At 43.4% G+C, this 15,567-nt stretch overlaps 1 protein-coding gene across 11 annotated transcripts in view; it reads right to left on the bottom strand.

Moving 5' to 3' along the window:
* LOC137346340 (class I histocompatibility antigen, F10 alpha chain-like) overlaps positions 1-15,567 on the bottom strand; it is a 46,260-nt gene that overhangs the window by 13,334 nt on the left and 17,359 nt on the right. For 3 of the 11 annotated variants that reach the window (XR_010968709.1, XR_010968708.1, XM_068009846.1), the window contains exons 3-7: positions 11,054-11,326; positions 10,239-10,514; positions 2,183-2,308; positions 1,231-1,266; positions 837-884 (exon numbers count right to left, since the gene is read on the bottom strand). Coding sequence is in view for 6 of the 11 variants with exons in the window: in XM_068009846.1 (XP_067865947.1) it covers positions 838-884; positions 1,231-1,266; positions 2,183-2,308; positions 10,239-10,514; positions 11,054-11,326 (758 nt within the window). In the remaining 5 variants the exon portion in view is untranslated. Of the gene's footprint in view, positions 1-836; positions 885-1,230; positions 1,267-2,182; positions 2,309-6,504; positions 6,607-10,238; positions 10,515-11,053; positions 11,327-15,567 lie in introns of all 11 variants that reach the window. The other 8 variants (XR_010968711.1, XM_068009848.1, XR_010968710.1 and 5 more) reach the window with 5 other exon arrangements.

Here is a 15,567-nt window from a genome sequence, read left to right as displayed (position 1 = left end):
GTCACACTCCTGGAATCACCTGCTCCCTTCCCAACATATTGACCTCCCATTGGTCCAAAACAGTTGTACGTTTAATTCATTGGCTCAAGGGAACTGGATGCAGGTCAGGCACATTTAACAGAACAAGAGAATCCCAGGAGGTTCGTGTTACACCATCAGTGCAGGACCAGGGGTACAAAGTAACAAGACAAGTTCAGAACAAGTCAGCAGTACTTAGACTGGTCTCTGGATAGAGACGTGGACAGCAGTTAGACATGGGGGAGTGTGAGGAATCATAGCAGTCTGAGCAAGGAGGAGCCAGAGAGGCTGAATGGCCTCCCTGTGGTTTGTAATATACAAGTATATCTTTGTGATGGGGAAGAGCAGCAATGAATGGTGAAGAGCAGTAGGAGAATGAAAGGAGGTGACTCGAGGTTAAATTGAGGAGGACAGCTTCACTCTACCTGACCAGACCTGGGCCTGCTCGATACTGATGGTGGGTTAAAAAAACTGCTCCTTGTCACAAAACCAGCTGATATTGATGGAACTCCTGTGTATTAAACCAGAGTTGATCAATGGTAGGCCACTACTATCAGAGTTAGTCACTTTACCATTGGAGCTTGTGTCTCTTACAGACTGGCTCATGAAACTCAACTTACACTTTATTTATTTATTTTTATTTCTATTTAGAGATACAGCACTATGTGAGAAATTTATGTAAACAAGTAAAAACACTGCGAGCCAGTGGTGAAACTCAGTAAAGTCCCTTCCGATACCCTGAGCTCACAGTTACTGCTGTTTATAAACTGCTTTGATGCTAGTTTAGCTGCTGTTAAACTCCAGTGAGTGATTCATACCTCAGGCCAGGGCTGATGAGTTCGAGGATGATTCCACTCCTCTTACAGCTGTGAAAAAGAAAGATTTCAGTCACACAGTCACTTTACAACATGGTGAATGTTCCATATAGAGACAGAGAGAGAGACAGAGAGAGAGACAGAGAGAGAGACAGAGACAGAGACAGAGACAGAGACAGAGACAGAGACAGAGACAGAGACAGAGATAGAGAGAGACAGAGAGAGAGACAGAGAGAAACAGAGAGGTAAACACACACAGAGACAAAGTAATGGAGCTATACTGTCTTAACAGACCAGAAATGGCTGTTCAGCCAATCGAGTCCATGCCAGAAAGTTCTGCCTCGAAGACAAGGCAGCTAACAACTGAACCAGACTATTGTAATATTTGCACACTTACGATTTGCTGAGCTGTAACTGTGTTTATATTCTCCTCCTACAAAGATCAGAAACAGAACTTCAGTTAACAAAAGCTCCCCCACCCACCCCTCACCCACACAAACTTACTGTAGTCATGGGGGGAATGACCAGCTTAACCTGAGCTCGCTTACAGGAGACTCTGCTCCTCACTCAACCCTTTACTCTGCATTCAGCCCAGTCCCTTCATCCCCTGTACAGGCCCCCCAGTCCCCTCACTCCCTGTAGGGGACCTCAGTCCCCTGACTCCCCATATGGGCCCTCAGTCACCTCACACCCTGTACGGGACCTCAGTCCCCTCACCCCCTGTACGGGATCTCAGTCCCCTCACTCCCTGTAGGGGACCTCAGTCCCCTGACTCCCTATATGGGCCCTCAGTCACCTCACACCCTGTACGGGACCTCAGTCACCTCACTCCCTGTACGGGATCTCAGTCCCCTCACTCCCTGTACGGGACCTCAGTCCTCTCACTCCCTGTACGGGACCTCAGTCACCTCACTCCATGTAAGGGTCCCTCAGTCCCCTGACTCCCCATATAGGCCCTCAGTCACCTCACTCCCTGTACGGGACCTCAGTCCCCTGACTCCCGATATGGGCCCTCAGTCACCTCACTCCCTGTACAGGCCCCCAGTCCCCTCACTCCCTGTACAGGCCCTCAGTCACCTCACTCCCTGTACAGGCCCCCAGTCCCCTCACTCCATGTACGGGACCCCCAGTCCCCTCACTCCGTGTAAGAGTCCCTCAGTCCCAGCTCCCCATATGGGCCCTCGGTCCTCTCACTTCCTGTTCCTCAGCCCCCTCACGCTCTGTACATCACTGGACTGTGTGTGCATTTCCCACATGTGTAGGAAAGTCTCTAATGCTTTGATATTTGTGCTTTAACATTTTAAAACTGCTGATACCAGAGAGTGACAGACCCTGCCCTCACTTCCTACCTCTCCTTTTCAACGCAACTGCACCGATGACAACAGCAATCAGAGCGATGGCAGCAACAACAATTCCAACAATCAGTCTGATATTTGTTCCCTCTGAAGATCCTACAGTCACTGGGAGCATCCTGGCTGTGGGGGGGGGGGAGGGGGGAAATGAGGAGGAGATCAATGAATAACCACAATCGCTGCTCATTCAGAAGCAAGTGTACCAAAGCGGGGCCTGAGTTTGAATGAGATTCAAGTCTGTGATGTAATGGGCAGTCTCTGAGCAGAGCATGTTGTAGGTTAGAAAGGTTCAGCATGACTTGGATTACACTCCTGTGAAGCACTTTGGGATGTTTATCTACATTAAAGGAGATAAATAAATGCAGACATTGGAATTCCACATCATTCCAAAGACACTTCCAGTCACCCAAACAAGTGATTAATTCCCACATCAATCTCAGAATAGGCTTGTTGCAGCATAGTGATGGGAGGTAGGGAGTTTCTAGGGAAAGGAAAGAGGGGGTGCCATATTGATCAAAGATACTGTTACAGCACTGGAAAGGGGTGACATGCTGGAGGATTCAATGTCAGAATCTATTTGGGTAGAGTTAAGGAACAATAGAGGAGCTATTTCATTGCTGGGTGTAAACTATTGGTCACCCCAAATATAGGGAAGGAGGTCGAGAAGCAAATCTGCAGGTAGATTGCAGAAAGATGTAAGAACTTTAGAATGGTGATAATGGGGGAGTTCAATCATCCTAATATAGACTGGGATAGTAACAATGTAAAGGCAAAGGTCAGAAAGGAATTCCTGAAATGTATACAAGAGAACTTTATTGATCATTGTGTTTCCAGTTCAATGTGGAAGGAGGCAGTGTTGGATCTAGTTCTGGGGAATGAAGTAGGGCAAGTGGAGCATGTTTTAATTGGGGTGCATTTGGGAAACAGTGATCACAATATCATCAGGTTTACAGTAGTTATGGAAAATGACATGGAACAATTGAACATGAAATTACTCAACTGGAGGAGGGCTAATTTCAGTGAGTTGAAAAGCAGTCGATTGGTTTGATAAACATCACTAAAGAGGGTGCTGCTAATTTCACAGTAGAGGAAGAGGTAGTAGAGAAACTGAATAGAATAAAAATTGATAAAGAGGAGGTAGTTAAAAGGTTGGCAATGCTGAAAGTAGAAAAGTCACTGAGATTACTGAGGGAATTAAAGGTGGAGATATCGGAGGCTGTGGTCACAATCTTGCAATCCTCCTTCGGTAGTGGGATGGTGCCAGAGGACTGGAGAGGTGCAAATGTCAAATGTTACACACACACACACACACACACACACACACACACACACACACACACACACACACACACACACACACACACACACACACACACACCTGGGCAACTACTGTTAGCCTGACTTCAGTGGTGCGAGAATGTTGAGACAACAGGAATAGGAGTAGACCATTCAATCCTTAGAGCCTGTTCTGCCATTCAGTGATATTGAGGGTGATCTGTGTCCTAACTCCATATACCTCAATAGATTAGCTAGCAAAAAAATCTATTGACCTCAGATCTGAATTTAATTGAGCTAGCATTTACTGCTTTTTATGGAACAGAGTTACACACTTCTCCCACCATCTGTTTGAAGAAACGCTTCCTAACTTCTCTCCTGAATGGTCTGGGTCTGATTTCAATGTTATATCCCCTTTGTCCGAGACTCCACCACCAGCAGAAAAGTTTCTTTCCATCTACCTTACCCTCAATTCCTTCCAAAATCCTGAAAACCTCAATCGTCCTTTAACCTTCTCTATCCCAGGGAACACAAGCCTAGTCTGTGTAATCTCTCCTCATAATTAAACCTTTGTAGCCAAGTAACATTCTGTTGAATCTGTGCTGCACTCCTTCCAAGGCCAGTATATTTATACCTTTCTAAAGATGAGGTGCCCAGAACTGTACACAGTTCTCCAGGTCTGGTCCGAGACAAGGCTTTCCACCATTTAGAAAATACGCTGATCTACCCTTATTTCATCCAAAATGGATGACTTCACGTTTGCCTGCACGGAAATACATCTGCCACAATTTTGCCCACCCAAACAATCAATGTCTCTTGTAATTTTATGCTCCTGTCTACTCTGCTTGCTATGCCACTGAACCTGGTGTCATCAGTAAACTTGGATATGTGTCGCTCTATTGTGCTTTTTAAGACTTTAAATACTGAATGGTTGAGGCCCCAGCACAGATCCCCGTGAGATAACACTGGTCATTTCCTTCCAATTCATACATACCCATTATCCCTACAGTCTGTCTACTGCCAAATCAATTTCCTAATCAGCTCAATAATATGCTTTCAATTCCAAGAGCTTTAAGAAATCTCTTATGTGGAACCTTATCGAAAGTCTTCAGCAAGTCCACATAAACTATATCCATAGACATTCCCCTATCCACTACTTTAGTTACTTCCTCAAAAAAATTCAATTTGTTTCATTAGACATGACCTCCCCCTTACAAATCCACATTGGCTCTCTTCAATCAGCTCAAATTTCTCTAAGTACTCAGTCACTCTGTCTTAATGATAGATTCCATAACCTTCCCCACAACAGATGTTAGACTAACAGATTTATAATTTCTTGGTTTCTCTCTCACCTTTCTTTAATAATGAAGTTATGTATACAATTTTCCAATCGATAGGAATAATTCCTGCATCGAGGGAGCTTTGGAAGATTATGGCGAAATTATCTACAATTTCCTCACCTACTTTCTTTAAAACCCAGGGGTGAAACCAACAGGTCCTGGGCATTTCTCAGTCTCTACAGTCATTTTTCTAAATACTATTTTCCAGCTTACATTGTCATTGGTTCATTATTTGTTTCCCTGCAATGTCAGGTATATTATCCTTTCCCATTCCTATGAAGATTGAAGCCTGGAAAAAGTAAAGCAGTAACAGAGCAATGGAGAACATTCGGGAAGAGATAGTTCAGACAGAAACATATAAACTAGATATGTTCCTTTGAAGGGGAAAGGGCAGAGCATCCAAAGCTAATGTGCCCTGGATGACAAAGGAAGTAAAAGTTAAACTAAAGCAGAGAAAAAAGGAGGCTATGACAGATGTCACTAGCAAGATTCAGTTAATAACCAGGAAGATTATGAAAAGTACAGGAATGTACAAATACACCAATCACTACAGGTTAGCAAGGCTTTCTTTCCAGAGGAATAGAATTGAAAAGTACTGAAATTATGTTAAACCTGTATCAAACCGCGCGACGTCCCAGTTGCCATATTATAAAAAAAGAGATAGAAGCACTCAAGAGAGTGAAAGAAGATTTACAAGGACAATACAGGAAATACATGGGTATACATATCAGGAAAGGATGAACAGCTGGGTCTCTTTTCTCTTTAAAAACAAGGATGAATTGTGACTGAAAAGAGGTCTTTAAAATTTGACAGGATTTCACAGAGTGGATAGAGAGAGAAATTTTCCACTTGTTGGGAAGACCATAACAGGAGGAGATCAATAACAGATAGCTACCATGTGAACACAGAATTCGCTATCACAGGGAGTGATTGAAGCAAATAGTATCGATCTATTTAAGGAGAAACTAGACAAGCATATGAGGGAGAAGGGAATACAGAGTTACGATGATAGATTTTTTTTAGTTTAGAGATACAGCACTGAAACAGGCCCTTCGGCCCACCGAGTCTGTGCTGACCATCAACCACTCATTTATACTAATCCAACACTAATTCCATTTTCCTACCACATCCCCACCTGTCCCTATATTTCCCTCCCTATACTAGGAGCAATTGCTAATGGCCAATTCACCTGTCAACCTGCAAGTCTTTGGCATGTGGGAGGAAACCGGAGCACCCGGAGGAAACCCACGCAGACACAGGGAGAACTTGCAAACTCCACAGAGGCAGTACCCAGAATTGAACCCGGGCCGCTGGAGCTGTGAGGCTGCGGTGCTAACCACTGCGCCACTGTGCCGCCCTTTAAATGAGGAAAGATGGGAGGAGGCTTGAGTGGTGCATAAACACCAACATGGACTGGTTGGGCCGAATGGCCAGTTTCTCTACTATTTATCCTATGTAATCTTTCAATCTTCATTGGATATAGGAGCGCTATTGGAGAACTGGAGGGTTGCTAATGTTATACCACTATTAAAGAAAGGGGAGAGGGATAAACCAGGAAATCACAGGCCAGTCAGCTGATAATTGGTAGTGGGGAAGTTATTCAAATCCAGTATCAAGGACAAAATTAACTTTCAATTGGAAAGGCATGGGTTAATCAAGAAGAGCCAGCATGGGTTTGTTAAAGGCAAATTGTGTCTGACCAACTTGATTGAATTCTTTGATGAGGTAACGAAGAAGATTGATCAACATAGTTCAATAGATATAAAAACAAGAAATGCTGGAACCACTCAGTAGGTCTGGCAGCATCTGTGAAAAGAGAAGCAGAGTTAATGTTTCGGATCAGTGACCCGTCTTTGGAACTGACAAATAGTTCAATAGATGTTGCACATATGGACTTTTGGAAGGTGTTCAGTAAAATGCTGCACAGGAGGCTTATTAAGGAGATGTCAGCCCATGGAACCAAGGGGATATGAAACTGGCTCAGTGACTGGAAGCAAAGGATGTTGGTAGATGTTTTTCAGATTGGGAAGTGGGGGGCAGTGTTGTTTCCCAAGGGTCAGTTTTGGGTCCATTACTCTTGGCAACTTTTATAAATGGCTTAGGCTTAGGTGTAGGGAACAGCATTATAAAGTTTGCAAATGATAAAACTTTTGGCAAAGTAGTATGGAGTAATGAGGATAGGACGAACATGGAGAGACAATATAGAATAAAGGGTACAATTCAGAAGGGGGTGCAGGAGCAGAGGGACCTATGTGTATATGTGCAAAAGTCATTGAAGGTGGCAGGACAGGTTGAAAGAGAGGTTAATAAAGCATACAGTATCCTGTGCTTTATTAGTAGGGGGATAGAGTACAAGAGCAAGGAAGTTATGTTGAATTTATATAAGACACTAGTTTGGCCTCAGCTGGAGCATTGCATCCAGTTCTGGTGGCCGCACTTTAGGAAAGATGTGAAGGCATTGGAGAGATTACAGAAAGGGTTCACGAGAATGGTTCAGTTATGAAGATAGATTGGAGAAGTTAAGACTGTTTTCCTTGGAGAAGAGAAGGCTGAGAGGTGATTTGATAGAGGTATTCAAAATCATGAGGGGTCTGAACAGAGTAGAGAGAGAGAAACTGTTCCCACTCGTGAAAGGATCGAGAATGAGAGGGCACAGATTTCAAGTATTTGGTAAAGTTAAGCAAAAGTGACATGAGGAAAAGCTGTTTCATGCAGCGAGTGGTTATGGTTTAGAATGCACTGCCTGAGAACGTGGTGGAGGCAGGTTCAATTGAAGCATTCAAAAGGGAATTAGACAGTTATATGAAAAGGAAGAATGTGCAGGGTTACAGGGAGAAGGCAGCTGAATGGAACTGAGGAAATTGCTCTTTCAGAGAGCCAGTGTAGACAAGATGGACCAAATGGCCTTCTCCTGCACGGTAACGATTCTGTGATTCAATCATTCTAGGCTTCAGGGTGACAGGATGGTGAAATGGACAAAGACGTGGCAGGTGAAGTTCAATGTAGGGAAGTGTGAAGTGATGCACTTTGGAAGGACTAATGTTGAAAGAATGTAGACGATATTTTGAAAAGTGTAGATGAATAAAGAGACCTTGGTTTCCATATGCACAAATCCTTAAAGATGGCACAGCAAGTTGATAAGGTGGTTGTAAAAGTATATGGGTTACATGGATTTATAAATCGAGGTACAGAATATAAAAGTAAAGTGATCATGCTAGAACTTTATAAATCACTGGTTAGGCCTCGGTTGGAGTATTGTGGACAATTCCGGGCACCACACTTCCGAAAAGATGTAAAGGCCTTAGAAAGGGCACAGAGGAGGTTTATCAGGATGTTAACAGAGATAACAGACTATAGTTATGAGGAGAGGTTGGAAAAGTTAGGACTGTTCCCCTTGGAATAGAGAAGGTTAAGAGGTGACCTAATAGATTTTTTTCAAGATGATGAGCAGTTTTGCTAAGGTAGAGAGAGGAAAGTTATTCCCTCCGGTGAGTGGGTCAATAACCAGAGGTTATAGATTTAAAATCATTGGTAAAAGATAGAGAGGGGAAATGAGGATTTTATTTTACTCAGCTGTCGGGATCTGGAATGTTCTACCTGAAAAGAAGTGGAAGCTGATTCCAGAAACAATTTTAAACAGGGTGTTGTACAGATATTTGAGGATGATGAGCTGACACATTTAGGGACAAAAAGCAGACACATGGGACTAAGAATGACTACTCATCCCAAGAGCCAGCATAGGCTCGATGGGCCAAATGGCCTCCTACTGTGCTGTAGGGTTCTATGATTCAATGACACGAAGTTCCAACAAAATAAAACACTGCAGATGCTGGAAATCTGAAATAAAAACATAACATTCTAGAAATACTCAGCAGGTCAGGCAGCATCTATGACGTGAGCAACAGAGTTAATGTTTCAGGTCAATACCACTTTGTCAGAATGGAGGTCACTGATCTGAAAGGTTAACATTATTGCTCTCTGTACAGATGCTACCTGACCTGCTGAGTATTTCCAACATTGTCTGTTTTTATTGTATTATTCTAAAAGTCCTACCCTTTCCTTATTCACATTTGCAGTATGACCGCAATGATTTTTAAAGGGCCACATGGGCCTTTTTCTTCTGACATAATTGTAAAAGCTTTGTGTTAATCTTGATACCCTCATAAATGTCTGTTGATATTTCTGCTCTTACTGTATGTTCTTTCGCTCTCTCCCAGTCCCCTCGATCTATACTATGCTTTGCTTTATCCTTTAGTTTTAGGTTACCTTTCACTTCTTCTCGAGTAGACCTCTCGGCCCTTCTCGTTTCTGTATTAAGCTAAATTCTTTTCTGAACACCTCCCACTGTTCATCTGTAGTTTTACCCAATAACAGTTTTGTTCAGTTTGCGGTCATCAGTCTCTGTCTCATCCTATTAAAAGTTAGCCTTACCAAATTCGAGGATCTTCATAACAGTATTATGTTTTTCCTTTTCAAACATGTCAGGCTCGCAGTTAAGTAAATGTTCCCTTACCGTTAGATTAACTATGTCTGGCTCACTACTAGAGCTAGTGTGGCCTGCCTGTTTGTTGGTTCCAGAAAACTATGTTGAATGCAGTCAAGAAATTCACAAGCTTTCTGACTTGAGCTACTCTGTTCTTCCCAATCTATATGGGAATTAAAGTCTCCCATTAAAACATCTCTTCATTTACTACAAGTCTCTTTGATCTCTGAATTAACAGCTATGCAGTGGAAGAATGTATTATCAGGAAGCCTGTAGCCAACTCCCATTACAATTCTTATCACAGTCTCCATTGATTGCTTTCACTTACCTCGATCCTCTCTTGTTAATGTTGTAACAATCTGGGACAAACTTAATGTCAGGTTGAAAAACATGGGTTAATAAATTGAAAGCGAGCACAGAATTGTCAAAGGCAAACTTGTCAAACTTGATCAAGTTCTCTGATGAATAGACGGACAGTGTTGATGAGGGTAGTGTGCTGTATGTTGTGTATATGGGCTTTCAGAAGGCATTTGATAAAGTGCCACAAAATAGACTTACTAGTAAAATTGAAGCCAATGGGATTAGAGGGACAGTGTCAGAGTGGATATGGAATTGGATCAGGGACAGAAATCAGAGAGGAATGGTGAATGATTATTTTTCAGACTGGAAGGAAGTAGAAAGTGAAGGATTGGTATGAGGATCACATCTCTTTTTGATATATATTAATAATCTGGACTTGGGTATAAGGGCATAAATTCAAGGTGTGCAATGACACAAAACTCAGAAATGCAGTAACCAATGAAGAGGATTAGAACAGATTTCAGGAGGACATAGACAGACTGGTGAAATGGGCAGACATGTGACAAATGCAGTTTAATGCAGAGAAGTGTTAGGTGATTGATTTTGGAAGGCAGAATGAGGAGAGGTGATTCTAAACAGTCACTGTTCCTCTTACCCCAGTCTAGGATCTCCATTCCTTCTTTTTCGCTTTGCTCATACTGACAGGAATAGTTGGCACCATTCTCAGGTGCGATCTGAACCCATCTCCTGAGCTGGTAGGTGCCATCGTGGTTGGGTAGGATGCCAGTGGAACATGTGTCTGCAATCGGTGCGCCATTTCTCAAGAGGGTGACTTCGATATCGCGAGGGTAAAATCCTGTGACGAGGCAGCAGAGTTGTGTCGGTTTAGCAGCTGATGCCTTGTCCGCGGAAAGAAACACTTGAGGAGCAACTGAGAGTAAAACAGATCAGAGGCAGGTCAGTGTGAGAGACAGGGAATGGCAAATATCCCTTTAAATTGGGGATTAGACCCCTGACCCCAGGGAAAGGTACATACCCCTTTAAACTGGGGTTTAGACACCCTGACTCTCAGTCACCTCTTCTGACTCACCGACTCTCAGTCACCTCTTCTGACTCACCGACTCTCAGTCCCCCCTTTACTCACCAACACTCAGTCCCTTCCCCCTCACTCACCGACTCTCAGTCCCTCCTCCCTCGCTCACCGACTCTCAGTCCCCCCTCACTCACCAACTCTCAGTCCCCCCTCACTCGCTGAGTCTCAGTCCCCCCCTCACTCGCTGAGTCTCAGTCCCACCTTACTCGCTGACTCTCAGTCCCCCCTCACTCGCTGACTCTCAGTCCCCCCTCACTCGCTGACTCTCAGTCCCCCCCCCCACTAACTAACTCTCAGACCCCCCTCACTCACTGACTCTCAGTCCCACCTCATTCACTGACTCTCCCCCCTCCCCCCACCCCCATCCACTCACTCACCGTGTCTCAGTTCCTTTTCTCCAAGTTTCAGGTACTTCTTCAGCCATTCGATGCAGGTCCCCTCCAGGTAACCCTTCCTCTGCTGATTCCTGGCCTTGTCCTGGTCCCACTTGTTCTTGGTAATCAGTCCCCAGCTTACCGGTGTTACCCACACCATGTTATCCTTATCAAAGCTGATGTAATCCCGCCCGTCCCAGCCTTCCTGGTGGAACCCGTTGGTACTCCCGTCATCCCGCAGCTCACAGCCATACATCACCTGTACTGTGTGGATCCCTGTCAATCAAACACACACAGCCAATCAGAGCCAAATAACAGAGAGCCAACAGTTCTGACTGCCTTCCACAACTGTCAGTGAAACACACACAGCCAAACAGATCCAGGAGCAGAGTGAAGGGGAGGTGGGGGAAAGCCGGGAATGATTGGGAGTTGGTAAAGAGCTGGTCCTGTCTTTCAGCCCCACAACAAAGTGCATCACTCCACCCAATTCCCGGCTTCTGTTTACTATATAGTGGAGAGACCATTACGGTTGGAACGTCTGAAACAAAAATTGTGTTTGGAAAATATGTTTGAGATTTTTGAAGAAGTAACTGATAAGATGAATAAGGGGTACCAATGGATGTAGTGTATTTGAATTTTCAAAAAGCATTCAATGAGGTGCCATCCAAGAGCTTTTTTCCACTAAATTAGGACTCAAGGCTTTGAGGATTAGTTAAAGGACAGAAAACAGAGAGTAGGAATAAACGGGTCATCTCCGGGATGGCAGGCTGTAATGAGTTGGGTACCACAGGGATCAGTACTTGGGTCTCAGCTATTTAGGCCCAAGACACAAAAAGTTCCACAGAGGGATAGGGCAGGTTGAGTGAGTAGGCAAGAACATGTCAGATGAAATACAATGTGGTAGGGTGGCCATTTGGTCTGCATCCATTACTTTGGAAATGTCCAGCCTCTCGTCTTCATTGGCTAATATCAGTGTCATTTAAAATCAGAATTCTATTGGTCCTGTGAGTACCCGCAAAGATCCTATTGGACCTAACCATGTGCCTGTCTTTTAGACGCCCGAACGCTATATCTGTTGCTTGTACTGTGATGAAAGTGGAGCCATTGTCTTCTTCATCAAAATGCTCAAGCAAAAGACATTGTTCAACGCAGTATGGTCAAAAGAAAGTGATTTCATAGCAAAAAAAAAAATCAGGAAGGGAGAGGATCAAACACTCTGCATTTTGTACCAAGGTGATACCAATGTCAGCCACCAAGGAAAGGGAGATGTGGATCAACACATTTTGTTGGAAAAACACAAAGTGAGCACCCAATTTGCAAGTACATCATCATTGAGGTCTTTTTTTCAAATCATCTGCATCACCTCAAAACAATAAAGTAACTGCTGCTGAACTACAAATGTCTGCCACTCGGTGAAGAATCACCAGTCTTATAGAAATATCGACTGCAGTACAAGGTGACAAAGAAATCTCCTTCATACCAAGAGACCTGACATGTGGGGAAACAAAGGCAAAAACACTGAGCGAGAAGCTTCATGCAGAAGTACTTGGATTGCATTAAAGCAGATGATCTTTTTATTTTCTTTGGCAATTGATGCGTCAAACAAGGGTGAAACAAAATGTTTCCCCTTCGGTTTGGGATATTTTAATTTCGAGAAGGGGATCCCGCATTTACTGTTGGATTTTTATACTGATAGCCAGGAAACCTGGGAAGCAATCGCAACAGAAAAATGATCCAAACTCAGTGCCTTTGATCTCATCCCATGAAGACTTTCCGTGTATTCGGCTGACAACACAAGTGTTAATTCTGAAAAGCACAACAGTATTTACCAAGAAGTAAAAGGCTCTCAAACGGACATAGTTGCAGCCAACTGTTTGGCTCATATTTTGCATAATACAACAAGGTACATCATCTGAAACCTCGCTGTTGATACAAAAAACCATCATTCTCAAGGTATACGGTCACTTCCACACTTCTGCAATCAGAACAGAGCATTTAAGGGAGTTTTGTGACTTTGTTGGCGTGGAGGAGCGCAATCTGTTGAAGCACGTTGTGATCAGGTGGCTTTTTCTACTGCTGGCTATTGACAGATTGTGGAAATGCTGGAAAACTCGAACAAGATCATTTCAGAGTTTAGGTGAGCAAGAATGCCCCAAAATACGATGGAAATGCTTCAGGGATGAGGAGGTTGCTAATGACGTGGCTGAGCTTTACTTTCTCTTTCTCAGCATTGCTCAAACTATTCACTTTATCAAAGCTTTAGAGGTCAAGTCGTTCAGCATCCTCTTGGTGTATAAGCTGATTTAATTAAATTAAATCAATCAGATTAGAGAACATAGGAAATTGGAGCAAGAGTAGGCCATTCAGCCCCTTGAGCCTACTCCACCATTTAACTAGATCATGGCTGATTTTCTACCCTAAGGGCATCCTCCTGCACTATCCCCATACTCATTGATATCTTCAATATCTAGAGAACTATCAATCTCTCTCTTGAACACACTCAATGACTGAGCCTCCACAGCCCGCTGGGTTAGAGAATTCCTAAGATTTACTACCCTCTGAGTGAAGAAATTCATCCTCATCTCAGTCCTAAATGGCCTAATCCTTAATCTGAGACTGTGGCCGCTGGTTCGAGACTCCCCAGCCAGGGGAAACCTCCATCCTGCATCAACCTTGTCGAGACTTCGAAGAATTTTGTATGCTTCAGAGATCATTCTTCCAAACTCTAGTGCATCGAGGCCCAGTCTCCTCAATCTCTCCTCATAGGACAATCCCACCATCCCAGGAATCAGTTTAGTGAACCTTTGTTGCACTCCCTCGATGGCAAGTATATCCTTCCAGAGGCAAGGAGACCAAAACTATACTCGACACTCCAGGTACGGTCTCACCAAGGCTCTATAAAATTGCAGCAAGACATCTTTACTCCTGTACTCAAATCCTCTTGCAATATAGGCCAACATACCATTTGCCTTCCTAATTGCTTGCTGCACCTACAGTCATAGAGTTATACAGCACAGAAATAGGCCCTTTGGCCCATCGTGTTCGTACTGGCCATCAAGCACCTAACTATTCTAATCCCATTTTCCAGCACTTGGCCCATCGCCTTGTATACTGTGGCGTTTTTTTTTAAACACCTGCATGTTACTTTTTAGTGACTGATGAACAAGGAGACCCAGGTCCCTTTGGGCATCAACACTTCCCATTCTCTCACCATTTAAGAAATACTCTGCATTTCTGTTTTTCCTACCAAAGTGGATCCACATTATATTCCACCTGTCATGTTCTTGTCCATTCACTTAGCCTATCTAAATCCCCTTGAAGCCTCTTTGTATGCTCCTCACAACTCACATTGCCTCCTAGTTTTGTGTCATCAGCATAATTGGAAATATTACATTTGGTCCCTATATCCAAATCATTGATATAGATTGTGAATAGCTGGGATCCAAGCACTGATTCCTGCCATACCCCACTAGTCACAGCCTGCCAACCTGAAAATGGCCCATTTATTCCTACTCCATGTTTTCTGGTCATTAACCAATTCTCAGTCCATGCCAGTATATTACCCCCAATCCCATGTGCTCTAATTTTGCTTACTTACTCTTGTGTGGGACCTTATCGAATGCCTTCTGACAATCCAAATACACCACATCCTCCGGTTCCGCCTCATCTATCCTGCTAATTATATCCTCAAAATATTCCAACAGGTTTGTCAAACATAATTTTCCTTTCATAAATCCATGGTGACTCTGCCCAATCCTACCATTATTTTCTAAGTGACCAGTTATCACATCCTTTATAATAGATTCTAGCATTTCCCCTACTAATGTCGGGCTAACATGTCTGTAGTTACCTATTTTCTCTCTCCCTCCTTTCTTAAATAGTGAGGTTACTTTTTCTACCTTCGATATGATAACTACAATTACACAGGGTATTGTTGAGGTCACACCTGGAATATTGTGTGCAGTTTAAGGAAAGAACGTACTTGCCCGAGATGGAGTATAACAAAGGTTCTCTAGACTGATTCCAGTTAATTGGCCTATAAGAAGAAATTGAGTATGGTAGACCTATATTCCCTGGAATTTAGAAGAATGGGAAGTGATCTAATTGGAATATACAAGATTCTGAAGGGGCTTGACAGAGTAGACACTGAGAGGTTGATTCCCCTGTTCGGGGAATCTAGAATACGGGGTCACAGTCTCAGAATAAGGAGTTGGTCATTGTAGAATGAGTTGAAAAAAAAATGTCTTCATGCAGAAGGTTGTGAATCTTTGGAATTCTCCACCCTAAAGAACTGTGGATGCTCACTCATTGAGTAGATTCAAGACAAAGGTTGATAGATTTTTGGGTGCAAAGGGAATGAAGGGAGGGGAGGACGGTGCAGGAAGGTGGAATTGAGATAGAAGATCAGCCATGATCTTTTAAATGTTGGAAAAGGCTCAATAGTCTATTCCTGCTCCTATTTCTTACGTTCTTTTGAGACACAGCAGGGGTAGGGGAACAGAGAGAGACGAGTTGGG

This window comes from Heterodontus francisci, chromosome 29, assembly GCF_036365525.1.
Source record: "Heterodontus francisci isolate sHetFra1 chromosome 29, sHetFra1.hap1, whole genome shotgun sequence".
NCBI lineage: Eukaryota > Metazoa > Chordata > Chondrichthyes > Heterodontiformes > Heterodontidae > Heterodontus > Heterodontus francisci.
This window is presented reverse-complemented; position numbering and strand designations above follow the sequence as displayed.